This window comes from Notolabrus celidotus, chromosome 1, assembly GCF_009762535.1.
Source record: "Notolabrus celidotus isolate fNotCel1 chromosome 1, fNotCel1.pri, whole genome shotgun sequence".
NCBI lineage: Eukaryota > Metazoa > Chordata > Actinopteri > Labriformes > Labridae > Notolabrus > Notolabrus celidotus.
Window position 1 is genome coordinate 32,577,315 of NC_048272.1, and position 27,230 is coordinate 32,604,544.

The window sequence follows — 27,230 nt, forward strand, 5'->3', positions numbered from 1 at the left end:
TCAATGATGTTAGACTCTATTACTCTATTTCACTAGACAGTGAATCTGACAAAAACAATCAGATATAACATAATCCATCCTCTGTTATATTGAATTTATGATTTTGCGACCAGTATTTTGTTTTTAAAATTCATATCAAACACTTTTCAATCTCAGCTCATCACATACAGACTGTTTAGAAACCGACGGATGTTTATGATCTGTTTCAGGGCACCCTTAGAGACTGTTTTAAGGTCCATCTTTTCTCTGTTATTAAACTCAGCTGATGTTAAGTTTCGGTTAAGTCCGCGCCGCTGCAGCGTCCAATCGGTGAGTGATATTCGATAAGGGGGCGTGTCTGTCAGAGAAAAGACTTCCGCAAAGTCTGCTCTCGTGTTTCCTCGATTATCCCTCCTCGGATCAGTCTCCTCGCTCCTCGCTCCTCCAGCAGAGTTAAGAGCTTTGGGACGCAAGTTAAAATGGCGCGTCAGTAAGTACTTCCGGTTCGACCGAGGAGCGAGGAGCGAGGAGACTGCAGTTTAGAGCTTTGAGATGCACCCCCTGCCTGGTTGAGCTCCACATTTCCAATATGGCTGCAGCCGTCGATTGGCTTCAAAACAGCTCTCAGGAACAGACGGGTAATGTCATGGATACTACGTCCATATTTTATACAGTCTATGGTTCAACAGTATAAATACTCTGAAGCTGTCTCCTCCCTCTGAGTCATGGTTTCAGACCACACTAGCAGTGCAGAGTTTCTTTTAATAATTAATCTAAAAGTCAAGATCATTAAGTACATTTCATTTAATTCATTTAATTCCCAAATCAACATAGTATTAGTATGGTGCTATTTGTACTTTTCTTTTCTTCTCTTTTTTTTTTGTTTGTTTGTTTGTATGTTTGTGTTTTGGTTTTTCCTCTACCTTCTTACTTTGATTTTATTTTACTCAATTTTATCTTTGTTTAATCATGATCTTTTTAGGGAGCCTTTTTAACATCTGGCAAGGGACTACGGATGTAAACTAGCCTTTTGGCTAACTGGCATATTTACAGAAATGTTAATTAATATGCATGGTCCTTTTAAATAATAAATAAATAAAATAAATAACACACTGTTTCAAACTCTTTTACATTGTTAATATGGATATATAACCGTGCGATTGAAAATGTGATTCATTTGGGATTCATTTTGATATTCAGAGATCATGATAATAATGTGATGACAACAAAGGAGATTATTTTATTTAAATAAACAGGAGTATGGATAGCACCAACACTATTGATAGTAACAACTGGATTGTTGTTGTTTCTATTCTGACTTTTTTCACTACTCCAGTCCATCATCCATTTATTTTTACTTCTGTCAACTTGGGGTATCTGTCTAAATTTACAACTTTTCCATGACTTTTGACTTGTAAATGTTTAGTAGGGATTAATTAGTCTTTACTGCTGTACATGCTTCTCAGTCTCGGTAGCTTATTGTCAGTTTTGCATCCATGTAAATCAGTTCTGCTCCACCTAGTTGCTGGTGGTTGTCTCGCAGACCACTGTAGGTTGACTGGCTTTGGCATTGATGGTCAGATTACCAGTTTGAGGCTGTTGACATCGTCATGTTAACATCTTTTCTTGTGCCATTGGCCACATCAACTAACTCTGTCATGGATTATTTAACCTGGTGCCGTAATTTTGCAAACAGAATCCTAAAATATCCACTGATACACAATTTGTCTGTCAGTCATGCAAGCTAATGTTAGCCAGCAAGCTGCTTCTTGTCTATGCTGCATGTAGTTGGCTTTTGTTAATTAATGTTAGCGGACTTACATGTCAGATCAGTCCTCTGAGTCTGGGTGATTTAGCTGACCAAAGAAATTAACCAAAGAAAATACTATTCTATGTTAGCCTTCTAACAAGGTTTCCATGATTGGAAACCAGCCAATGTCAGCAAACAAAACCAGATCCTTAACCCTTTTTGTTAGTGTTGGTTACATTCCTATTGAGCCACATTGGCTTCATTAGCTTATATATTTGTTGCATTAAAACAAATTTGTCTGCAATGGATTTGTACTTATATAGCGTTTTCTAGTGTGTCTGACCATTCAAGTGATATTTCACACTAGTTGTCACATTCACCCATTCAAACCCACTAACTTCCTGATGTTAGAGGCTTCTACAGTAAGTGACCATCAGTATTAACTAATCTAATTCGTACACATTCACACACTGCTGATCAACATTGGGAGCAATTTGGGGTTCAGTGTCTTGCTCAAGGACACTTCGGCATGTGACTACTGGAGCTGGGATCGAACCTCCAACCTTCTGATTGATAGGCAACCCACTCTACCCACTGAGCCACAGCTGCCCCTCTTTGTTAAATTTTGTATTGTAACAAACTGTAAAATTAATGACATTTGTAGACTCCACTTGCTAGGGTTTTCTAGGGATGTGAAGTGAAACAAGGCAGTCTGGAAATCCATGGACGTCACATCCTTTGAATTTTCTCAGCAAACCATAAGGAGGCCTTTTTGCAAAGAAATCTGTCCGCGGGCTTTGGAAGACAGTCTAAATATGGGTCCTTCTTACCTGGTCTGAAACATTTGTCCTGGTTTTTCCTTCCCAAAGTTCATCCTTTTCCTCATATCTGTAACAACCAAAGAACCACTGGAAGTAGGATTCACAAGCATATTGAAACATACAGTCTCTAGTTGAAGAGAACAGTCTTCACTTTTCAAACAGGTGTAGAACAAGATCTGGCAGACAAATCCAAAAGGGACAATAGGCAGAATCAAAATCCAAATAAACACAGCAATGATCAAATGAAATGTTACTAACACTAGGGGAAAAATGCTGGAATGCTTGGCTCTAAAGTCTAAGGCTGTTTCTGAAATGGCCTGCTACATACTACCTACTAGCAGTAGGTATTGCCTACTACATACTGCTTTTGAATTTAGTATATAGTATGACTGTTCTGTTCGATCTGTTCTGCAGCATGCTGAGCCAGACATCGCTGGATTTCTGGTTTCGGAAAGCGGAAGTAAACAACGGCGAAGCCGATAAATAAAATGCTTCTTTAGCATCCATTTATGATTTAAAAAGTTAGGAAGTGGTTTATATGTAATTTGATAACTTTCACAGCACCCAAAAATGGATTTCCTCCTGTCAAAAAATAAGAGAAAAGAAGAAGCGTAACGAGCGCTGTGCATTGTGGGAAACAGTATGCGAGGTAGACTGGTCTGATGCATGCTGAGATATTTTCCCGAATCAGTAGACATCCGGGGAGTTTTGGCTTACTGCAGATTTTGCTCTTGTTCACATACTACTTACTACATACTGAATTTTGGACAAATCAGTACATACTGCTAGTATAGTAGGCAATTTCGGAAACAGCCTAAGATGACCTGGCACTGGACGGCAGGGCAGAAAAAAGCTAAAAGTCAGTTCTTAACATGGCAGGTCTGTAAGTACTTCCAGTCCGCTGAAGGCAGAGGATCAAGGAGACATCCTGTAAAGGCTTCAGACATAGCTGGAGACAATCAGGCGGTTTACACATGAGGGCAGGAAGAGGAGGATTTGAATCAAGAGGAAAGGTAAGTTACGAACATCTAGCCTTAAAGGAAGAATTTGTAAGTCTGACACCTCACTTTTACTACAGTCCAAATTCAAATCATGAGTTGGTGCTGTGGTTTTCAAAAGATGTTCAAAGATGGATGTGTCCAGGCTGGGGCCCCTCATAGGCACATGATTGTTGCTGCAGATATTTTGATATATGGCCAAGCTAGAACAGTTTGGCATTTTATGGCAAAACATGATGTCAGAACTGAAATCCACAGCACCATAATGACTCACAGTTTTGGTCACACAACAAGAGTCTCATCTCAAGGACATTTTGAGTTCAAAATGATGCAGATAGGCCTATGTTAAACGGTCTTCAAGATATTGCTCTTAAAGTGGCAGCATGACATTTCCTGCTGCCACCTGAGATAAATACGACTTGCTGTTTCATTGCCAAATACCCAACTTTTATTGCTTGCCATTGCCAGATAACATGGAGTTTTTTTGCTGCATACCATCAGTCATTGAAGCTGCTGTGGCAGCTGTAGCCATAGATCCAGGTAAGGTGGGGGAGAATGGGGTTGGTTGGCATACTCGTTATATCTTGCCCCCAGAGGGCGCTGTCTCTCAAATTGGGGTATGGACATTTCCAGAATTAGGATCTGAGCTCACCTACATAGTCTTCTCTGGAGTAAGACAGCTGAACTTGAGGTTAGAGAACTCTTTGTGTTTTTCATGTCAAATTGTAAATATTCAGCTCCTTAGTATTTTTCTTCTAGGCTTTTAAACGATGGGTTTATAACAAAACAAGTGTAACCCTTACAAAGTGGGAGGGGAAAGCTATAGTTTAGATTTTTATTAGCTAGCTAAGTAGTTGTTAGATGGTTGTTAGCCTTGATGCTAGCAAAAAATTACAGTTGGGGTTGGTCGTCACATTCTCTTTGGGGTTGGTTGTCACATGTATCAACCAACCCCTATGTTGGCAAAATCATGATGGTGAAATTAGTTGGAGTGTGCAGACCCTACATTTGCCATCACTGTAACTCAGACAGAAGTTACTAAAGTGCAGCATCAACAGTTCCGTCTTGACCTAGATAGTCCCATTATCAAGAAATAACTAGGCTGAATTGTAATCGTTGTTGGCGTACCTGTAGCCATGAGGTCGGCATGACACACACAAACATAAGCCCACTAACACAGACACGGAACAACCACGGGCTACTGTTTACTACCTTGAACGTCCAGCTAGCTCTGAAGTTAAAGAATGTTTCAGTACCCCTAAAGATGATCTAAAAACATACCAAAAGTATTGCGTTCTAACTTTTTCATGGTTCCTCCAACCAAAATGTAAAATACTTAATTTCATTTCGAAACACTTCCGATAACATCTCATTTTGTCCACTGCTTAAATCATTTGTTGTAAGATCATTTGTTCATGATAACTACGGACCAGCAAGTATCCAACCAGGGACAATGTGACTACAGAGACACTATCTGATGGGCTAAACACCAGGAGTCAAACACTGCGTAAATGAACTCTGACCAGCACACTAAAATATAAAATCCCATGTTGCCTAGTGAAGGAATAATATCTTGGAAGATTGTGATATCTGACTCCATTTTTACTGTTCTTAGTTATATTTCAACTAGTTTCAACAACAGCCTGTTACAAACTTTATCTACGTATCAAATAATATCAGTGCTTTGAACTGAAACACACCCATTGAGTACAGGTGAAGCAACACTTATCAGAAGAGGTCTGATAAAAGTCCAGCCCTCACTTAAATCAGCTGAGACGAACCAGGAAATGTCCTTCTTTCTCCTGTCAGATAGAAAAGTCTAAAGTCTATTTTCCTCCTTTGAATTGCCAGTTTTCACTTTTTCTGTTTAATCACCAACATGTTCTATAGAGACGTGGCTGTGCACATGGAAGTGTTGATACTTACTGAAGCAGCCTCTTTAATTTTCAAAGTAAGCACATAAAGAAAACAGGCATTTGTTACATGAGGAAATCAGCTGACAGCTCACGCTGCACAACATAATTTCAAATGTGATGTATTTTATAGCACGGTTGCCAACTTTGAGTGTCTGTCTGGAGTGAGATTTTTATTACATGGACCTAATTACATGTATGCACAAGCACTTATTTGGATCACATTAATAAGATTTAACTCAGGAATTGACAGTGATATATGCAGCTAGGCTGCTTGAAGGGCAGGATCAAATAAAATAGAAAGAGCACTTTCTTTCAAACCCCTGAAACTCAAACTTAAAGGTTTATCGAGGCAGAGGTAAAGAGAGGGGGGTCTGGGATCCCCCCCAGGAAATTTTGAGCATCTAAAACTCTATTCCCTGCATTCTGGTGAATATTTGTGTGAATATTTGTGCTGGAGACCAAACTATGTAAAGGGAAAACAAAAAATGATCGATACATAGATAACACAAAACTGATAATTAAATCCCTGACAGAATCTTACATTCTAGTAAAATTATGTTTTTTTTATGAGGTCTTTCTAAGACTAGGTAGTTCAATATAAATCAGAGATAAAAAATAACTGATTACACACTTAAAGCAATAAACACTTTTTCGGGTGTTAAAATAAAGTCCAAAACCTGTAGCAGTCAAGGATCCAGATCAGTCAGGAAAGGGTTAGCAATGACAGCTTAGCTAAAATAAAGGCTTTGCAGCCTTTTCGTTTTCACTACAGTCGTTACACTAATGAAAATTCATGGTGATGCTATTGATTGACCTGGTAGCTGACAAATTGTAAGAGCTACCGGATATTTTCAGGTGGATTATTTTCTTTCACGTTACTCTCCACAAGTTTACGTCGAGTGTCAATCAAGCCACTTTAAATTTCAAAACGATAACTGACCACCATGTTCGTTTTTAAGTGTCTATCTTGTTCATCGTGTCTGTCAGAAGATAATCCGAGAAAAAGAAGGGCAGATCAAAATCCTATGGTTGAGCAGCTGACTGATCTACACATATACATTGCACACCACAGAGTTTTTGTGGTTTAGTGCTCTGGCAAAGCGGCAACCTCCGGCAGTGAAAATTGAAGCCAATTTGGGATTTGGAAGGGTTAAAAACTGCAGTTTCTCGGTGTCCACCTGAGGCTGGCTCTGGAAGTACTGGAAACCACATACACACCCATTCCAAAAAGAAGATTTTTACAGCAGAAATAAACATGTTTAGGGCCTGATACAAAAAACAAGTGTCGTCTGAATAGCTCATTTCTCGATCGGCACATACTGTACGGGGGGTGAATTTATTCATAATGCAACAGCTCAGAAGATATCAAGATTATGAGTTTCCATTATGAGAGGCACAGCTGACTTGATTGACAGGCGGGAACACTGTAGCTGTTGACTAGGAGGCTCAAAGCACACCTCTTTTCCTCACACTAGCTCAACAGCAGTTAGGTTGAGTTAAGCATTTCCAACATGGCACCTACCAACGATTGGCTTCAAAATAGCGCTTCAGAAACAGATGGGTGGCGTCACAGAGACTATGTCCACTAATTATCCAGTCTTTGGTTCTGGCATGAGATTTGTCGGGGCAGGGTGAGAGCGTGAGACTGACGGTGAAAGCACGTGTCATACACCGGGGCGTGAGAGTTGGTAACCCTTTTTTTATAGTGATTGATAGAGGTAGATTGAAATGTAACATACATTTTAGGAACTGTATCTAATTTAACTATCTAAATATTAATCTGTTCCCCTCTGTTTGTCTGTCTGAAAATGCAATGCACTAATATGATGTAATGCACCGACACAGACAGATTGACTTTGCTGCAACGTGCTGACATGAAAACTTGAGTACACAAACTGCGACTTGCCGTGAGATTTGAGCATCTCGTAAACCCGTGTCTAGATTGATGAATGCCAATCTTTGTGTGGAAATGATTGTACACCCGGTTTTTGGATGGCGCACATTTGATAAATGAGGGCTTATATGTTTTGTGGCTACCTAACACTACAACTAGATTTGGAAGAATAATTGTTCATCAATTGCAAGAATTGTGCCTAAATGAAGTAATTCTCTGCAGCAAATATCCAACCAGGGACAATGTGACTAGAGACATTATCTGATGGGCTAAACACCAGGAGTCCAACACTGCATAAATGAACTCTGACATTACAATATAAAATCTCAAGTTGCCTAGTGACGGAATAATATCTTGAAAGATTGTGATTTCTGACTCCATTTTTACTGTACTTTGTTACACACTTCATCCACGTGTCAAATTATATCAATACTTTGAACTGAAACACCCATTTATAACAGGTGAGGCAACACTTATCAGAAGAGATCTGATAAAAGTCCATCCCTCACTTAAATCAGCGGAGACGAACCAGGAGACGTCATTCTTTCTCCTGTCAGAAAGACACCCAGAGCAAAAATCAGATGATCAAATGACCTTCACACAAAACCAAGAACTTTCTCTGAGTTGAGCAACTGAAGAGACAAGTGACAAACTTCAACTCTGCAACTACGAACTGCTGACTCTCCAAACCCTGAAGGTGAGTTTAGATTTAATGAATAATTGACATGACTAATCTGTCAAATGTCAATTATTTTACAGCTACAGCTTTTAAAATAAAGTCCTGCTCCGATCGTACCAATTATTAGACAAAAAGCTGAGGAAAGGCTGTCTCTGGAAATTTTCTCTTCAGATTTGAGATCAAACTTTTTATTTCACTTCATCTGCTGTGCATCTTTTTCTGGCTACAGCACAGCAATTCTGATGAAGGTGTTTTTTGAGGTATCAGCGAATATATTAGTTTATATTCACTACTGAGGCGATAAAATACAATTTAAAAAAATCAGCAACCATTTACTTTGAGTCCAGTGCACGACCGGTTTATAATTTAAGTTGCGCATTCCCGATGTCTCTCCTCCTCCTCCCACGTGCCTGCGTGATTTCTGTGTTTGGCACATAGCCTGTATAATAAATGGACGTAGTATCCGTGACGTCACCCATCTGTCCCATAGACTGTAAATAAAAATGGACAGCATTGCTCCGCCTCTTCCCGTTGTACAGTTCTGAAGCCAAAAAATCCCTCTCCTGGGCGCCGCCATTGTGCAGCCAGAGCCTGTGAAGCCTTTGTAATAAGCTCCGCCCTACAGCGTAACGTCACAAGACGCTGTGTGCCCTTTGAAGTTTCGTTCTACGGCGGCTGTGAATCAAAGGAAACCCAGAAGTAAAAATCTATTTTTTAAACTCTAATAACTAACGAAAAAGAAACTTTTCAGAAAAAAGAGGCCTTGGACACAAAACAGTCAAATAATAACTACATATAACCACAGCATACGGATGTGAGAAACATTCGTACGAGGTGTATTTATTTTTTAAAGTTTGACTGCTCCCCCATTCAAATGAATGGGGGAGACGGATTTTTTTACCTATACTGCAGCCAGCCACCAGGGGGCAGTCACACTGCTGAAAGCCTCACCACCAGGGCCGTATCCGGCACGCTTGATCTGTCCCTGAAGCGCTGTTTTGAAGCAATTGTCGGTGGGTGCCATATTAGAAATGCTGAAAACAATCAAACTTCTGTCCAGCTACAGTGGGAGGTAACAAAGTGGGCCTTTAGCCTTTTAACCCGCCTGTTAAACAAGTCAGGCATGCCCTTATTTAGGCAAAACTCATAAGCAAAATATCTTTAAAAAGTACCAAGTTATAAGAAAATGTACAGTGTGTGCCGATAGAGAAATTAGCTAATTATACCCAAACCGTTTATTGAACCAGGCTGTAGACATGTTTATCAGTGCTGCAGAGATCACTTTTTTTTTAAATGGGTGTATTTGTGGTTTCCGGACTTTCTGCAGCCAGCCTTAAGCGGATGTTCAATGAACTGCAGACTTTAGCACTTCCACATGGGCTTCATATTTTCGGACTGGGGTTTGCTGCTTGGTGTGGTCTTGCAGTGTCATGCCCTTATATGGGCATCTAAGGGGTGTATCTCTATGTTAATTGGGACTATCAAGCTCAATTTAAGAACACAGATGGAACAATTCTGCTGTTTAAGAACCGTTCATGAGTCAGACGTAGACATCTCCTAGAAACTTTCTTAAGAGAAAATTTAAGACAGATCTTCGAAAGATATTGGTGAATGAGGCCCAATGTGTTTTGTTGCTATCTAACACTAAAACTACATTTGGGAGAACGATTGCAAGAATTGGCCCTAAATCAAGTAATCCTCTGCAGCAAGTATCCGATCAGGGACAGTATGACTACAGAGACATTATCTGATGGGCTAAACACCAGGAGTCCAACACTGCGTAAATGAACTCTGACCAGCACACCTTAAATATAAAATCTTGGGCCAACTGGGATGACGCTCCCTTACAAAGAATTTTGTATCAAAGGTTTTATATTGCTCTAGTCTGTTTTACTTCAAACAGGACACCTAGTCAAAGTTTTAATGTACAGTGGGTTGCTGTGACTGACTGACTTTTCTCTGCTGTATTTTCAGTCAAAGACAAAATGGCTTCAGAGGAGGATATCTGCAGTCTGCACTCTGAGAAACTCAAACTCTTCTGTCTGGACCATCAGCAGCCACTGTGTCTTGTGTGCAGGGATTCAGAAATACATGCAAACCATAAAATCAGGCCCCTGGAGGAAGCCGCACAACAACACATTAAAACACTCCAGGACACTCTGAAGCCCTTAAAAGAGAAGTTAAATAACTCTGGAAATATAAATGTGAAGTTTGATCAAGCAACCAAACACATTAAGGTCCAGGCCCAACACACAGAGAGGCAGATTAAGGAGCAGTTTAAGAAGCTCCACAAGTTTTTAGAGGATGAAGAGGAGGCCCGGCTGGGTGCTCTGAGGGAGGAAGAGCAGCAGAAGAGTCGGAGGATGCATGAGAAGATGGAGGCTCGGAGAAGAGAGTTAGATGATCTTTCAGACACCATCAGAGCCACAGAGCAGGAGCTGAGAGCTGGACCAGTCTCATTCCTGAAAAACTACAAGGCTGCAGTGCAAAGAGCCCAGCAGCGCCCCCTGCTGGAGGATCCAAAGCTGCCCTCAGGAGCTCTGATAGATGTGGCAAAACACCTGGGCAACCTGAGCTTCAACATCTGGAACAAGATGAAGAACGTGGTCTCCCACAGTCCTGTGATTCTGGATCCAAACACTGCTAATCCAAACCTGATTGTGTCTGATGATCTAATGACTATTAGACAAGTGGGGGAACAACAACTCCCTGCTAATCCAGAGAGGTTTGATTGTCTTTTCTCTGTCCTGGGCTCTGAGGGCTTTGACTCAGGGACTCACAGCTGGGACGTTGAAGTTGGACACAGTAAAGTCTGGACTGTGGGTGTGATCACAGAATCTTTCGATTGGAATGCAGTTGAGAAAACTGGATATTGGAGAATAGGGTCCTGTGAGAATGATTACTCTGTAAGATCATCACCGAATCCACCCTCTTTTCTTAAAGTGCACAAGAAACCCAAAAGAATCAGAGTAAACCTGAACTGGGAAAGAGGAGTGCTTTCCTTTACTGATCCAGATATCAACGTACACTTATACACCTTCTCTCACTATTTCACTCAGAGGGTGTTTCCCCTCATTAACTCTGTCGATGGACTAAAGCTATTACCTTCAAAAGTCAGTGTGAAAGTGGAATAGGAGAGATAGAGAACGAGATGTTAGTTAGAGATGAGGATGATTAAATGAATCACGAGGTTCTCTTTGGATTTGTAATATACTAGTAAAATGTCATCGCTCCCTCAAGTAAGTCCAGTCTGAAGCGTTGTTTTGAGGCCAATCGTCGGCAGGAACCATTTTGAAATGTTGAACTCAACCTAACTTCTGTCGAGGTAAAGAGGCAGGCTTTGAGCCTCCTAGCCAACAGCTACAGTGTTCCCGCCTGTCAATCAAGTCAGCTGTGCCTCTCATGATGGAAAACTCGTAATCTTAATATCTTCGAAATTTCTGCGTTATGAAAAAATTCAGCCCCTGAACAGTATGTGCAAATCAAGAAATGAGCTATCAGACTACACTCTTTTTTTTGTACCAGGCTGTAAACATGTTTATTTCTGCTGTAAAGATCGTCTATTTTGAATTTTCAGTGTGTAGTTTCCGGTATTCCCAGAGCCAGCCTCCAGTGGACACTCGATGAACTGCAGTTTTTCACACACTTCACATTTCTGCATTGGCTTCAATTCTAGCGCCCGGTGGTTGCCGCTTGGTTTGAAGCTGACAATCACGGTTATGTAAAGTTCAATGACTCTTCTGTTAGTGTTTGTTATGCTTCCTCTCTATTAGCGTTATGGTTCCTCTTCTACTCTGATAATCAAGTGCACACAGCGCTGCTGGAGCCTCATTGGTCAACAGAGCTGTTAGTCATGGAATAGAATTCTGTCAGTGAGATTAAAGGTAGAGTTCAAGAATTCTACCTTTGATCTCAGAATTCAAAGAATAAAGTTTGAAATTCTGAGAAAAGTTTACTCTAAAAAAGAAATGTAATTTGCCCCTCCCTTCTTCCTTAATTTATATTTCTTTTTATAGCCTCAAATAACTAATTAAAAGTAAGCTTCTCAGAGAAATGAACACTGTGACATAAATGAGCGTGATAAGAAAAAACTTTAATAACAGAAATCATGTTTGAGAAACATTTATTTGGTGTGTATTTTTTATTTTATGGCTTGACCCATGTCCCCTCTGTTGACATGGAGGAGGCAGGCTCTATGACCTATACTGAAGCCAGTCAGAAGGGGGAGCTCCAAATATTCTGGCTTCACTTTTGTCGAGCTATCGCGCAGTCCATTTTTTAAAAATTCAACCTATGTTTAAAAATTAATTTAAAAATAACTGCAGGTTGAATTTAAATTCTGGTCCATATAACAACATTTTTACTAAAATGTATTATTAATTTCATGTGTAATACAATTAAAATGTAATATGTGTACATATTCAGACTGTTAAAGTGTTTTTATCTAGTTTCCATCATTTAGATTTTGCAGTTCATCATCTAGTCAATTAATGAATCATGTCACATTTTGGGATCAGACTTTATGGAATGTTTTATTTTCATTCCAACATGTAACATTAAGAATACAAATTCCTGTTTGTTATCAACATATTGAAGTGTTGTAGTGGGAATAATTAATCCTACTCATCATCAGCACCGACATGTTATGATTGATGAATCAATAATAAATAATAAAAAATTGATGTAAAGAAACCCTGCTCATTCCGTCTGTTGGAGTGTGTTTGTTTAGTTTCCATCAACTAGATTTCTCTGTTGGTCATGCAGTGAAAGGATCAATCAATCAATCAATCAGTCTTTATTTATATAGCGCCAATTCAAAACAAATGTTATCTGAAGACTCTTTAAAAACAGAGCAGGCCTAGACCGTACTCTATGTTGTATTATTAACAAAGACCCAACATCAAGACAGGATAAGATCCAGTCCCATTTTACAGACAGGACTCAGTCTGATCTCATCTTCATCCACCATGAGCAGAGCACTTTGCAGCATTTAGCAAGTTAAAGTGGCAAGGACAAACTTCCTTTAACAGGCAGAAACCTCCAGCAGGACCAGACTCATGTTAGACACACATCTACTGAGACCATGTTGAGAGAGAGAGAGAGAGAGAGAGAGAGAGAGAGAGAGAGAGAGAGAGAGAGAGAGAGAGAGAGAGAGAGAGAGAGAGAGAGAGAGAGAGAGATGATAGTGATAGTGGTGAGACGGATAGCAGTGAGACGGATAGCAGTGAGACGGATAGTAGTAGTTGTAGCAGCTGAAGTCTGGCACGTCCACAGCAGCAGGCCGTCTCCGGCAGAGATCCAGAGGAACCTACGGGACAAGGGAGCTCAGGGACTCCAGAAAGGTCTATGGTTAGCAACATTAAAGGGACAGGAAGAGTTACTCTATTTTATAACGTTGAGTGTAAGTCTCAGTTTGGCCTCTGACTTAATGCAATATTCATGATTTCAGAATGAGAATTTACATAAAAACTGACAAGACATGTTGATTCATTTCTGTTTTTCAACAGCATTTCAAAATAAAGTACTCTGTTGGTGTCATGTTCTGCATTTCCTCTTAATGCTTAACTGATGAATATTAAAGTAACAGCAGAGACATTTATCAGTGGAGCTAAAAGTGGGGATAGCTGAGATTTCAGTACTGTTGGTTTTGACCAAATAGCCATCAGATGGTAACATTAACCCTTGATAATTCTTTATTTCTAAACAGAATTAAACAGAAAGTTTAATCTGCAGGATGACAAACTTTAATTCAGCATGTTAAACAAAAGAGCTTAAACATCAAAAACAATCTTTTTGGCTCAAGTGATGTATTTATGTAGCAGTCAGCAGAACATGGGCAATGTTGAATTTATATATTAAATTACCATCAGAGACAACAAACAAATGTATGTAAAAACTCATGAACACTGTGAGCTTGAAGGTTAATCTCTTTCTCTTCTGTCATGCAGACCTCTGGTTTGCATGACAGAAGAGACCGGACAAGTGTGCACCAAAATAAAATGTAAAACCAATGCTGCAAAGAAAGAGAGAGCAAAGATGATCACAATCTGGTTCCAAATAACACACAAATATTTCACATAGCATGGAGCGAGATAGGAGGTAAGATTCATTGAGCCTAACGTCAGAGTTTCCAGTGTTACCAAGCTAAAAGTGAACAATTTAAACTTAGCAGATCATCCAAACAGCAATGACAGGCATTTAAAGACTCTGGATACGTGTTTATACTTGGTCCTGATATCAAGCATAGTCTGATTTGCACAGCTGGTTGTGCAGCTGTGTGACGACCCTGCTGAACTCATGTGTGCCACTTTTGAAGTTTGACATTTTAATGTGCTGTTGATGAAGGCACTATCCTGTATAAAGCAGTCCATCATGTTCTCTTGTTTCCATGTATTATTTTGTGTGGGCTGGTAGAGCACAAATGATTGAGTCACTGAATTTAACATACTCTGCAGACACAGCAGTGGTCAGATATATTTAGAACAAAGCTACTTCCAACATCAAATTCTTTGAAAGAAACAAAGCTGAAAACTGACCTAAGAGAAAATTTAAGTTGCTCATGAAAACTTTAAAGGAGACATTAAACTGTCAGGGAAGTGAATCAGTATTGGAAAGCATCAGAATCTACAGAGCCGGTCTGTCCAGTCCCATTACTGGACAGGTGGCTGAACATATTGCACATCACCAGAGGGGGAGGCATTTATGTCCCTAAAGGAGTATTTCAGCAAAATACCACAAGGCAGATTTATTATGCACATCTGGTAGATTTACAGCGAACAGCACATAATCTCACTGACGCCCAAAAACTGCTAATGGATGTTCAGAAATTAATTACGTATCAGTGCTGCTGATGAAAGTTAAGTTTTACACTCAAATAATCTCATACTGATTACTAATTTGCTCCTAGAATAAATCTGCTTTGAGATTTCTTTTTAGATAATAAACATAGAGACAAACAGAATAACAAGGTACACTCCAAAAAGCTGTCTAGGAGTTAAATATCTCAGACGGCTCAGATGACAAATTAAAAGTAATATTTACTTTGTGTCATACTGAATTAAAGCTAATCAGACTAATGCAAACGGGAAACTGAATCATGAAGCCAGCAGAGAACCATGTCGGAGTGTATGGATCTCCACAGACCTGTGGCTCGGATCAAAAGGACGTTATCAGGTTTGGATTTTGTGACCCAGTTATTAACCTTGCTGTGGGGAGAACAATAGTTTATGCATACAGGACCTGTATTAACAAGGACAGCAACCAAACCTGGACTCCTGAAAAGTGCAAATGCTGTCACATTGACAAGGGATGACCTGACGCCAGTGAGTAATGAAAATTATCTCTGAATAACTGCACATCTTATTGAGACTGGTTGGACATTTTGTACATGCTCTCATGCATATTTCTGAATGTGTGAAAGTATTATCCTTAAAAAAAATCACTGCAATCAATCTAAGTCTTGGTTTTGGAGCACACTGTTGCATCAGTGCAGCATTTATTTGAATAATAAATCTAAAAGATGAGATCATATTGTACATTTCATTACATTCATTCAATCAAGACTCTCATAAGAATTTATTTACATTGTTAATATGGACTTAAAATGTTTTTTAAAATCTAAATAATGGAAAATTTAAAACATTCAATTAAACTATTGAAATTCTGCCATAAATTGTGATTAAGGAAATTAATTGTTTGACAGCCCTGGCTTAAATTAGTAGGACAGATCAACATACGCCAAATTATCTATTTGCAGTTCCTGTTTGAAGCATGTCCATGTTTGTACAGTCAACCACCACTGCAACACATCGTTACATGAGAAAAACCTGATAACTTGGCATGTTTTGAATTGTAAGGTGTGTTTTTAAACCTTTGATTTCTGTTTATTTGTAGATGTGACATGGTATCATTGACGCTACTACAGCTGTTAGTATCTGCAGGAAGGATGAGTCACACTGAAACTCATAATTTGTGTATCCATGCACAGAGGCTATCGTTCACACAGCAGCAGTTGCTAGTTCCAACACTTACTGCATCTCCCCTGCTCTCTACTCCCCCAATTTCCTGTCTCTCTGCAGCTGTCCTATCACGTAAAGGAAAAAATGCCCGAAATTAAAAAACTGAAGCTTATCTGAACGAGCACAATGAAGGAGTGTACAGTTTGATGCAGAGAGCACCGGTGCAACAGTCACAGCAGAGATGAGCCCAGAGGAAACACAGAATAAACACTGAATGTGTTGAAAGACTTAATATTACACGTGTCATCCAGTCAATGAAAAACAGCTCTTAGACAATGAAGTCATCACTTTTATTGACATTTCATTGTTAACAGAACATGGTGTTATTGATATATAATTGGCGTGGGACAGAAAAACAAAACGTAGAGTAAAAAAACTCTGTTCCAGTCATGTTAGCATTGAAATAATCAAACTTTGTCTCATTAGAAATAAAACTTGAATCACAGAATAGTTTTCAAGTAAATAACGTAAACATGCCTATCCAGTATAAGCATCGTCATAAAAATGGTTTAACATGATGTGCAAAGGATGATGACTTTCATCTTAAATAAGACAGAGAAATAAAAATACAAAACTTTTCAAAAGCTTCTGTTGGTCTTCCTATTTACATCAGCTGATATTTGATATTCCACTGAAAAGGACTACATCAGAACTCTATAAAAAAAAGCCACAAAGAAAAGGTGCATCGTTTTGCATGTAAAGAGGTGAGCCAAGGTCAGATTTTTTTCATTTTGATTTTATAATCAACCCATTTAGTCAAAAAACCCAAAACCAAACAAAAAACCGAACGTATTTACAGAAAACGTCTTTTTCTTCATAAGAAAAACTAACGGAATTGAATCTCTCTTAAAGCTATATCTGATAAAATCTCCCTAGAAGTAGTAGTAGTAGTAGTAGTTGTGATATTATCCAAAGAACTTTAATATATTGTTACTTAAAAAGTCTTCCCAGACTACCTCTGATATGTTTTTATTCTCCTACGTATATTTTAAGAAAAGAGAACGTTAGAAACTAAAGGCAACAACAGGCAAGTTAAAGGAAGACTTAGCCACGTGACGCCACACTCCAAACTCACTATCAGCAAGAGGTGGGTTTCAACGCTTCAGATATGATGCTCTTAAAGCTGCGAAAGTTTGAGTTATAAAACATTTCTGGAGGAAAGTAAAGAACCGCTTAACACTAAACCCTGGACAGTTTTAAAGAAGTTTAAATAGACAAACTTGATCTTATTTTCTTTAGATAACCTCTTTTTTTCACCCCTGTTTGGAAGTGGCAATATCAGATAACTAAGTCTACCTTTAAAGGCAACTCACTGTTGTCCAAAGCCACCACAACATCACCAGACCTGGGACAAAACGACCCGAGCTGAAGATACCACAGAGATCAGCTCAGCTTAATTTGTTCCAAGGAAAATTTGAAGCTGAACTCACATTGGAGTTTCTCTTTACATTTACATAAAATGTATTCCTTCATTTTTATCGGGACTAACCCGCCTGCAACAGAGGCACCCAAACTCCGTCCTATTTCTCTTGAAGTGACAGCAGAAGCACAGCAAGTGGAGTGAAATGTCAGAGGAGGAGGGTCGTGAAACTGAAGGAGAATGCATCGAGCTGTTGCAGGTGTAGACAGACACATCCTGTGGTGTAAATTACGTTACCATTCAGCTGCACTTTGTCCCAGGTCTGCATACAATAACCATAAAAGAGGCAAATTTTTAGAGGACCCTTTGCCCTCTGTGACAAAAACAGAACCTAACTGATAAATAATCTTCAAACAGAAGAGCTGTGGACCACACAGTGCCCCCCACGTACTTTAAAAATCTCATGTACATATATTTGTCTTTATGTGTCCATATGTAGTATGAATAAGCGACAATAAATCACTACAGTAGGTTTTCTTCAAGTACCTTCTTCCATTTCCACAAACAGACATCTGCTGAATACACCGTACTTTTGTAAACTTCTATTCTGTAAATCTCTGTAAATATATACACAGTTTCAGACTTTTCTCCATAATACAAACAGGGGGGTGGTGTCTCTTTAGCATAGCCAAGCCATAACTCAGTTTTTACATAAAACATGATGTAAAGATAGTTTTACCTGTCACCACCCCCTCTGTTAAAATCCAACAGATAACCATCCATCATTTAAGGTTGAATCTGGTGCTCTAAAACTTGGACCCAGTCTTTTTTTAAACATATTTTGGGGTCTAAATAGGTACACAATGTTCTGGTATTGCCCAGGTATATTGGGGATAAATGTGCCCAACTAAATTGGCAGGTGTTAAAAATTGAAGCCAATGTGGAAGTGCAAAGAGCTGCAGTTCCTTGGGTGTCCACTTGAGGCTGTATCCAAAAGCCAAAGACATCACATTGAAATGTCAATTTTCACAACAGAACATGTTTACAGCCTGTTACAAAGGACAGTTTTGGTCTCTATTCCTTGTTTTATTAGCGCAAAGCATCTGATGCTTTATGAGGCATTATTATGGCTGATTCGACTTACATATCACCTCTTCAGAAATGGGTGACATCACAGAAACTACGTCCTTTCTTTGTTCAGTCTACGGCTCAATCAAAGGCTATCGAAGTGCTCTGAAAAAGGTGCTTGATAAGGTGTTTGATGTGTCCACCAACAGAGACCATTTTGTCAAAAGGTTTAAGATCATTTTTGTTGCCAGTTAAAGCAATCCCTGCGAGAAATGTCCAAAACATTTTGAAACTTGTAATTATTTAAACCCCAAAATACAACAAAACTGGACCGTACAAAAATACCTTCACTCCCCTTTAAGTACTGCTGGCCAAGTGTCCTTTTGTAAAACCATTGTAACCTGATGAGGATGATGTGAGAACAGGAGTCATTCATCGTCAAATAAATATGTAGGCAGAAGGAGCCTGGACTGCAAAATAAATAAGAAAGAAACTAACCAGAGAAAAGTTATGATTTAACACCCAGAAGAAAAACTGTAAAAATCAGTATGAGGATCTGCATGAGAAGTGCTCTACTCTCCCTAAACGTCTACTGCTGAAGTGCCGTGAAGCAAGGCACTTAATCCCAGAATGCATCAGTGCAGAGACTCCAATGTACAAGGAGATGAGTGTCAGTTAATCTGCACATCTGCTCCTGTTAAACACACAGCAGGTACATGATAGCAACTGTGATGTTGGTAATAATCCTGTATGTGAGTGACTTTCACTTCAACTACACCTCTGTCATTAACAGTATGAATGAGCACCAAGAACAACAGTGATGGTGAGAGTGAGTGACATGAATTTGGGCGTATGTGTGGCAGTAGGATGGGAACCCCCTCGTTAGTGCGGTGAAAGGTTACCTCCCTCAGGGATAAAATGCAGAGAGAGAGAGAGAGAGCTACAGCTTCTCTTCATCTCTCATGTTAAATCACACTGAGTAACAAAACAGCTGATGACAAACCTGCAACGCTACACAACTAGCCTGGAGCTCTACTATTTACAAAGTGTGCACCGATGTCAAGTAGAGACATCGCACGGCTAAAAACCACCATAACAAGTACAAAGAGGTCATGATATCTGCCCTCTCTTCGCCCGTCTCACCTTAGAGCTGCACAGAGGCAGAAAACATGACACTGTTTTTCTTTTATAAAGGTTTCAGCAGAGGAATGAAATAAATGACCAATTAGCAAGCTTCACCTGTAGAGTGTTTTCCTTCAGGTAAGTAAGAGTGACAAGAAACCAAAGCTGAACACAGTGTTTTCAAGATAAACAGTCATAAAAATTGAGCCTGTCTCGACTACAAGAACCAAGAGGGTGATGACCACGCTGGAGGCTGTAATACGGTAGTTGAACAACCAATTGTTGACGTTATGGTGGCAACGTCCACTTGCATATACAACCAATGGTTACAGTTTCTCCAACTTTAAAATGATGACTATGTAATGTCTTGCATGTTCAGAAACTAAATGTCATTTGTGTTTTGGACAGTTGATTGAGAAAAAAAACAATTTCAGGATGTTACTTGAGCCGAATAACAGTTCATTAGAGCCCTGAATGTGAACCTTCATTTAATCCAGATGTCGGCCATTTCCTTCACAGGATGCAACTTTTCAATTTTCCTTGCCTAAAGTAGAACAAACTCATATTTTTGACTTGAATCCAGCAGTCCTGTCCTGATCTCACTCTATAGCTGAGTAAACACAAAAAGAAAGACAAGCTTGGTCCAATAGGCAATTTTCTTTGGATAGACATTCATGTTTCTACAAACCTCCCAGCAGACTGAGTGTGTGTGCTGTATATAGGCTTCAAGGTAAAAGGAGCAGAATGTCTTGTTCTGTGTTTATTGTACACCCTCGAGGACAAATATGCGTTTTTTTTCCTACTGAGTCAGAATAGCGCTGTGGGATATTGAACGACATCGATTTGTGCTGAATGCTGCATGTGCTGAATTGCTCTCGACAGCAGCAAGTAATTGCAAGGATATGCAGCGAAAACACATTCAATTACTGCAGGACAGAGAGCTCTGTGAACAGGGTACAGAGCTGAGCGAATGAGAACAAGGGGAGAAGCAGACAGGGAGATGGATGTACAGAGGCAGCCATAATGTACCCTTTAAATGTAAAGTAGCCTTGAAATTGATGTAGAAAGATGGGATGCACCCTATTGCATTATTGATGTGCAATAGTATGTGGGTGTATATATAGAAAGTGTAGATACAGGGCAACTTCCTACAGCTTTTCAGGAACAAGATAAAACAGAGAGGTTGTTGGCCTGATGACAATGCACGTTTTAATTATAAACAAGGCTTCTAACCTTGATTCCTAAATTCTCCTTACCCAAAAGAGAGGCACTGAGATGGCTCATTGAAAACCATCAGTGTTATACAAAAAGTCTGCATAAACAATGACTCAGTTGGGATGTCCCTACATGCCTGCAACAGTGATTTCTAGCCTGGGATGGGAGGTCATGGATGGGGAACTCCAATCCCCCTCTGGGGAGGGGACTGGCCGCTGAGTGACTCATACTCCAGTTAATGACTTCTAAATGAGCAATTTGTATATTAAAATAATCATGCTTAGCTCAAACTGCAGTGTGGCTGTTTTAGAAGGCAATGTGAGGATTTGAGTGTTGAATTAGATGAGTCATGTCCACCTGTGTCGCGTTGTTCCATTTATATCTTTTGTTGGATAAATCCTCTCATCAAATCAGAGCATAGGACTTTACATTTCTGTTTTTTTTTTAAATAGCAGCTGTTTGAGACATCCAAACTGCCTTGAGACATGTTCAACTTAACTATAAACTTAAGACAGATTGTTCTTGTTAATGTAATGAGCCAGAAGTGATGGGATTGAAAAATTACTATACTATACTTCTGGAGGGAGAAAAACAATCCTGATTATCATAATTAGTAGAAATTCTTAGTCTTCATTGATGTTTTTAACAGAGATGTTCCAAATTAACTAATTTCTTAGTTATTAAATGGTAATTAATATCCAGACTAACCAACTAGTCTCGGGGTAGACACTCAAAACTGAGCACAATTTATTTAACATGGCTAAAAACAGGATCACAGAGCCTGCAGGTAAACAAGGTCATGTTGGTTTGCAGAGTGTGGCTAACACTAGCAGAGCTAGCACCACCAGCCTTTATCCTCCTTGCAGGTTAACGTCCAAATGCCTGTGCTTGCTCCTCATTGCTGTGGTGGAGTGGTTTATGTCAGTTTAACCAGACACAACCTACATACAACTTAATCTCCATTCTATAGATCAAACCATCAAACGGCGCTGCGCTACGAGGTGCCATCTGTCATCTGTGCTTGTTTACATCCAGGTCAAAGAGTATTTTAGGATTATGGCAGTAGCCATTAACTGGAGCTGCAGCCCTGGCGAGTGTGGGGTGGGTGTGCCACTCCTTAGACACACCATTTCACCAGCATTGTGGGCCCACTAGTAAAAGTAGTAAAATAATAATAGTAATTAACTGACCAGTAGTTCTGGTGCTGACTAGCAAGGGTGGCAATGTTTAATTATTGATTCAAATAAATGCCCACATCCCTAGTTTCTATGTATTACATTTCCCTTTTGCAGGTTTTATTTGAAACATCACATTAATTTGATTAATCTAAAATATATGCATAACACATATAAATTTCACCCCTGAAAAGCTGAGGAAGTTGGTGAGAGAAATTTGGTTGTCACATTAAACATATTCTGGCTCTTTCTCCAACAGGACAGCTCAAAAGCAAACATGTCTCAAAGTTCTATTTAAAACACAGGTACTACTTTAAGTCCAATGGTAAAACCTATCTGGAGTCCCCCAAGGCTCAACTCTCAGACCTCTTCGGTTTAACACCTAAACTCTCCAAGCATACAGGCCAGTTCAGCAACTAAATGTTTTATGATATGTAGATGTCACACTGGATAAATCAGTCTGTTCAGTCAAATCTTCAGACCTGTATCCTATCTTTCTCTTTGTCAGAGACTGGACTCTAAAATGATGATGTTGATTTGAAAGCACATAATGGTTTAGGGCCAAAATGTGAGATCTGCTGCTTTGCAATGAAGAGACCAGATTCCTTGGATGGTATGGGCTCAGGTCTGTGTGTTGTCCCCAGAGTTAAAGCCTTGTAAAGCACAGTTCAGTTTTTAATTCTCTGCTGACTCTGGAACAAGTACTCTAACCTCTAAATGCTCCTCTTTAAAAAAACAAAATATATCTATATTGACCTGTGCTCCTTCTATGCATGCCTTTGATGTCTTACAGAAAGCCCTTTGAATTACGTTGTCATGTAAAGATGGTTTGAAAATTTAACAACCAGTGCCAGCTCCTCCAGTTTGAATCTGTTACTAAAGCATTTATTAAAAGAAGCTTAAAATAACTTCAACCTGGAGACTTATGTGGACTGTATACATATGGTGTTTTGATAAAAGCTGTTATGTGCTAATGCTGTAAGATGTAAAGAAAGAGGAGATGTGAGGAAGAGCAGCACAGATGGACAGAGGAGAGGGTGAAAAGGGGAAAAATTTAACAACAGAGTGAACAACCCGACAGAGAGAGAGGAGGCCAGACGGATGGGAATATTACAAGAGGACAGTGAGAAATAACAGAGGGAGGACAGTAGGATTAAAGCGAGGGATGTGAAGGGCGAGTAGCCTCTATTAGAGCTTTGTGAACAGAAGTACTTCATTAAGCTTGGTCGATGTCGCCGTGCTACAGCCAGCATACTAATACAGACCCACATAAATCCTCTGTGCATCCAGCCCTCCTCATTTGTCTATTCAAATCCTGTCTGTCCCCTTACTTTGCCTCCTATTCCCTCCCCGTCTGTACTTCTCCACTAATTTCACATCTTGCGGAGCCTCCACCCTCAGCAGAGCTTCAAGAGAGCGAAAAGTACAATTACTTAAAGTCATACTCTTGGAACAAACTAACTACTTTAGTAATGGGCCGCTGCTGATTAAACTGCAAAGAACTACACTCACATGTGATGTTCTTAAGACCTAATCTTGGACTAAAACATTCAGAAACTTACCAAGAAACGTATTTCTGCTGATAGCAAAGTGTAAGAGAAAGCACTCAAAGGATTATTAAAACGGTTCATTCTTTAAAAAAATCCTCCTTGTTGCTCAAAGGTTGTTTTTTTTAAAAAGGTTTGTTCTATTTGCGTGAAATCTTGAGCAGCAATCAGTGTTGTAGTGCTTGAGCTGACACGAGTGATGATTTTCAGAACTCACGACTTGAGCACTGACTGCAGAATATGTAGAGGAGGACTCTGACTTACTGATGAGGACTGTATTTTTGTTTTTGTTAGTATTTTCTGTAAGGCCCTGATTATTTAGAGCACGGGGTGACATGTTCACCTGCACGCATGTTCACGTGCCTTCTTGTTCAGCATCAGTTTCTAGCTGGATGTCTCAATAAGAGCCATGAATTGTGTTTTTGTCTTTACAGAAAATGCAGCGAGAGCAGTGCAACATACTGGATATGTAAAAGAACCATGAGGAGACATAAGTGAGATGCTAAAGCTACTTGGCCTGCCTCTAAAGTGGCTCAAGCACTAGGTCCAAGATGTTTGGTTAGTTGAAAATCTGATCAACAGCAGGTGGTTGCAGGCATTTCTGAAAAAAAGCAGCTAAACTGAAATGTAAAGTTTCATCAGTTTGATGTAATCTCTGAACAGCCATATGACATTGGCTGAAACGGAAACAAATCCCAAGTATATGTCAAAGAAATGGACGCTGATTGGTCCAAAACAGAGGAACAGGCTGGAGGTTTGAGCCAAACCTTATCTCCAGCTCCATACGTCCTCATTTTTTGAAAGAATTAAGGTATACACAATTTCTGATGAAATGCTCGACTAAAATCTACAACGTTTCATTTTCATCATGATTAATCGTTGTTTGTAAACTCCAAGAAACATGTCTTTAGAGGTTTGTGCTCACTTGTTTATAATCTGGGGTATACTCAACAATAACCAATAACTTTATGTCTACCGGCGTATTTCTTTGACTAGCTGAGGGGAGCTGAAGTTGATGAAGATGTTCTTTGTTATGTGAGGGTGAAAAAATGAGAGAAAAAGGTCCTCTTTGATATTTTAAAATCTTCAGAAAACTGAAAAATAAACCAAATAAAATCAGTGATCCACAAGGAGATCCTTGGTTTTCTTTTTGTTATGGCCTTTCTACCTAAATTTTCTTCAAGTTTGATATTTTTAACAATTTCTTTTCTGTTTTTTCTTTTCAATAATTGTCTTTTGTTTCAATAACTGAAGTAGTTCAAGTGTACAAGCTGTTGTAAGAACAGACTTGGAGGTGGTTTGTGGCTTTAAGGAGCGTATTCTCCCTGCTCCAAATCCTCTTTCTTGATATTTTTTCTTTCCGCTGAGAAGGAGAGTCGTGTTGTAGGTCCCAAAAGAAGTAGTAAAAGTTCAGTATTGATCTCAAGACCCCAATTCACCAAGCCAGAGAAGTTGTCGGCAAACCAGGTGTCAGAAGACAGAAAATGTTTATCTGACGGTAGTCAATCACATCGGCCTGGAGTCCTTGAAGACTGCTCCTTGTTGTCTTCAGCCATGTTTGTTTGAAGCTCCCTCTCTGGCTGGCGAATGGGAAATCACAAAATCAGTGTCCTTTTCTGTTTTATACTGAAGTGCTTTTGTCACAAGACAGGCCTTCTCTGTTGCACAGACACACAAAAACTCTGAGGCGATGTCTAAAACTACTTTGCAGAGTATTTTAAGTGTGCGCCCTTTGATTTCTAGCTAGCACATTTACTTATCGTTCAGCATTGATCGTCCATTGGTTGCAAGCCAACAACATGTCAACTGCATGACCGCCTTTAATCCACGACCTTTGACCTCTTCAAAGGAGAGTGTCCTGTCATACCCACTCCTGAACAGGGTACTTGTAGTAGTGCGGCGTCATGGTGTTCTGCTGCACTCCTTTGTTTTTAAACTGAAAAATCGTGTACACCAAAACTAGGATGCACAGTGATAGGATGCAGGGGATCACCACAGCGATGGCGTTGACTGTCGTTGGGACGTCGTTGATGGTTACCATGATGTCCACATCGTCGAGAGGCAGCTGGCGGTCGCCACGGTTACCCTTGCTGCCTGAGCGCTCTATATCAGACTGGTCGCAGCCCATCCAGTCACGTAGGATGGATTTGGGGTATCCGGGTTCCACCGTCAGCTTCTGGTTGTCGAACTTCCAGTATTCCTTCCCCTTGTAGAAGTATGTGTAGTCTGAGGACAAACAAAGAAGAATAATTAGTGAGACTTAAGGCTTGGAGAAAATAAGAATCACTATATCATAAAAATAAACATCACAGGACTGGCTTACAGTTAACAGATTTTCTTGATATAGCTCCTCAACATGACAAATGTTAGAACATGAAACTTAACAAAAGGCCAGGTTCACACACTTCCCATTATTGGATAATTTTTGGGGCCTTTAGTGCCTTTATTTAAAGGACAGGATGGTGCACTGCAGAAAAGAGAGTCAGGATGAAATGTGTGAAAGGGATTGAACCTGGACTGCCTACCCCAAGGACCGAAGCCTCTGTACATGAGGTTCTTGATTTAACCGCTAAGCTGAACCAGCGCTTCAACTCTTTGTCATTTAATTTGGAGAAACCCAAAATTAATCCACTAGTGGAAAATAATTACTTCCAGGCAGAAACCTTGAGCAGAGGCAGACTTATGGTGAACAGCCATCTGCCTCGACTGGATTGTCAAAACTAAAAGCAAATATAAAGTGCATTAAGACATTTTTATTGCATTTTCCAACTTAATATGCAGGTGTAATAACCGCTAATTTCTACTTCTCAGTCTCAGTACTCTCACAAACATGTAACCTCAGTCATCTTCCTGTGGAAACCAGTCATTGCCATCATCAACTGGGGACTGACTGGTAATCATTTTTGAAAAGTTTCAGGCTGGGCCAAAGCAGTGTAACCATCATCATGATTACATTGTTAATGTGGACTTGAGCTGTTTTGAAATGCAAAATAATGGATTTTTAAGATGTGATTCAAATGTGATTAATTGTGATTAACTATTGAAACTAAACACTCAATTTCAGGTTTTAAAAAATGTCATTTGACAGCCCTACTAAAATCACAACCATACAAATGCTGCTGTAAATGTGTGAAAGTTTGCAGATTCTAAATCTCTCAGGACACTTAAGTTTTGCAGAACACCTCCACAACTACCTTTAAACCTTGCACCGATGGCCTGTTCGGAGTCACATCTTTACTGGATCAGCTGGTTCAAAATGACTTGTGATTTAAAGTTAGACTGTTTATGAGAGGTGTGCATATTTACTGCGACATGGATAACTGATTTGAAGCCTTAGGTTTGGTGGTTTGGTTGTAGCAATCCTATCTTCTTTTTTTATGGAGCAAGAAGTTTGTTTATTTCTGTATAGTTTTTTTTTTAGCAATCCTGTCTTCTTATTTCGGTAGAAAGGTATTTCTACGCCACTGTCCTGGATATAGGTCCACATGGTAGCAACTTGTCAAGCGGTTTACTCTAAGTGGGACTATAATTTACAAATTGAAAGTTATCCTGGACTGACAAAGACTTAAAATACTTAACGGAATGAATAGGAACATTTTAAACTGTGGTGCTAAAGTGATAAATCAACAAAGAAGCAGATCTATTTGGCACTGACTCATAACGCCCCACTTCTCCTTTGCAGTCTGCT

General features: G+C 39.5%; 1 protein-coding gene across 1 annotated transcript in view; it reads right to left on the bottom strand.

Annotated features, from left to right (window-relative positions):
• Window positions 1-24,870: 24,870 nt before the first annotated feature.
• The window catches only part of mmp24 (matrix metallopeptidase 24), an 81,821-nt gene continuing 79,461 nt past the window's right edge, over window positions 24,871-27,230 (bottom strand). Inside the window, 1 exon segment of the mRNA XM_034705150.1 lies at window positions 24,871-25,768. Coding sequence (XP_034561041.1) covers window positions 25,404-25,768 — 365 coding nt within the window. The 3' untranslated portion in view covers window positions 24,871-25,403.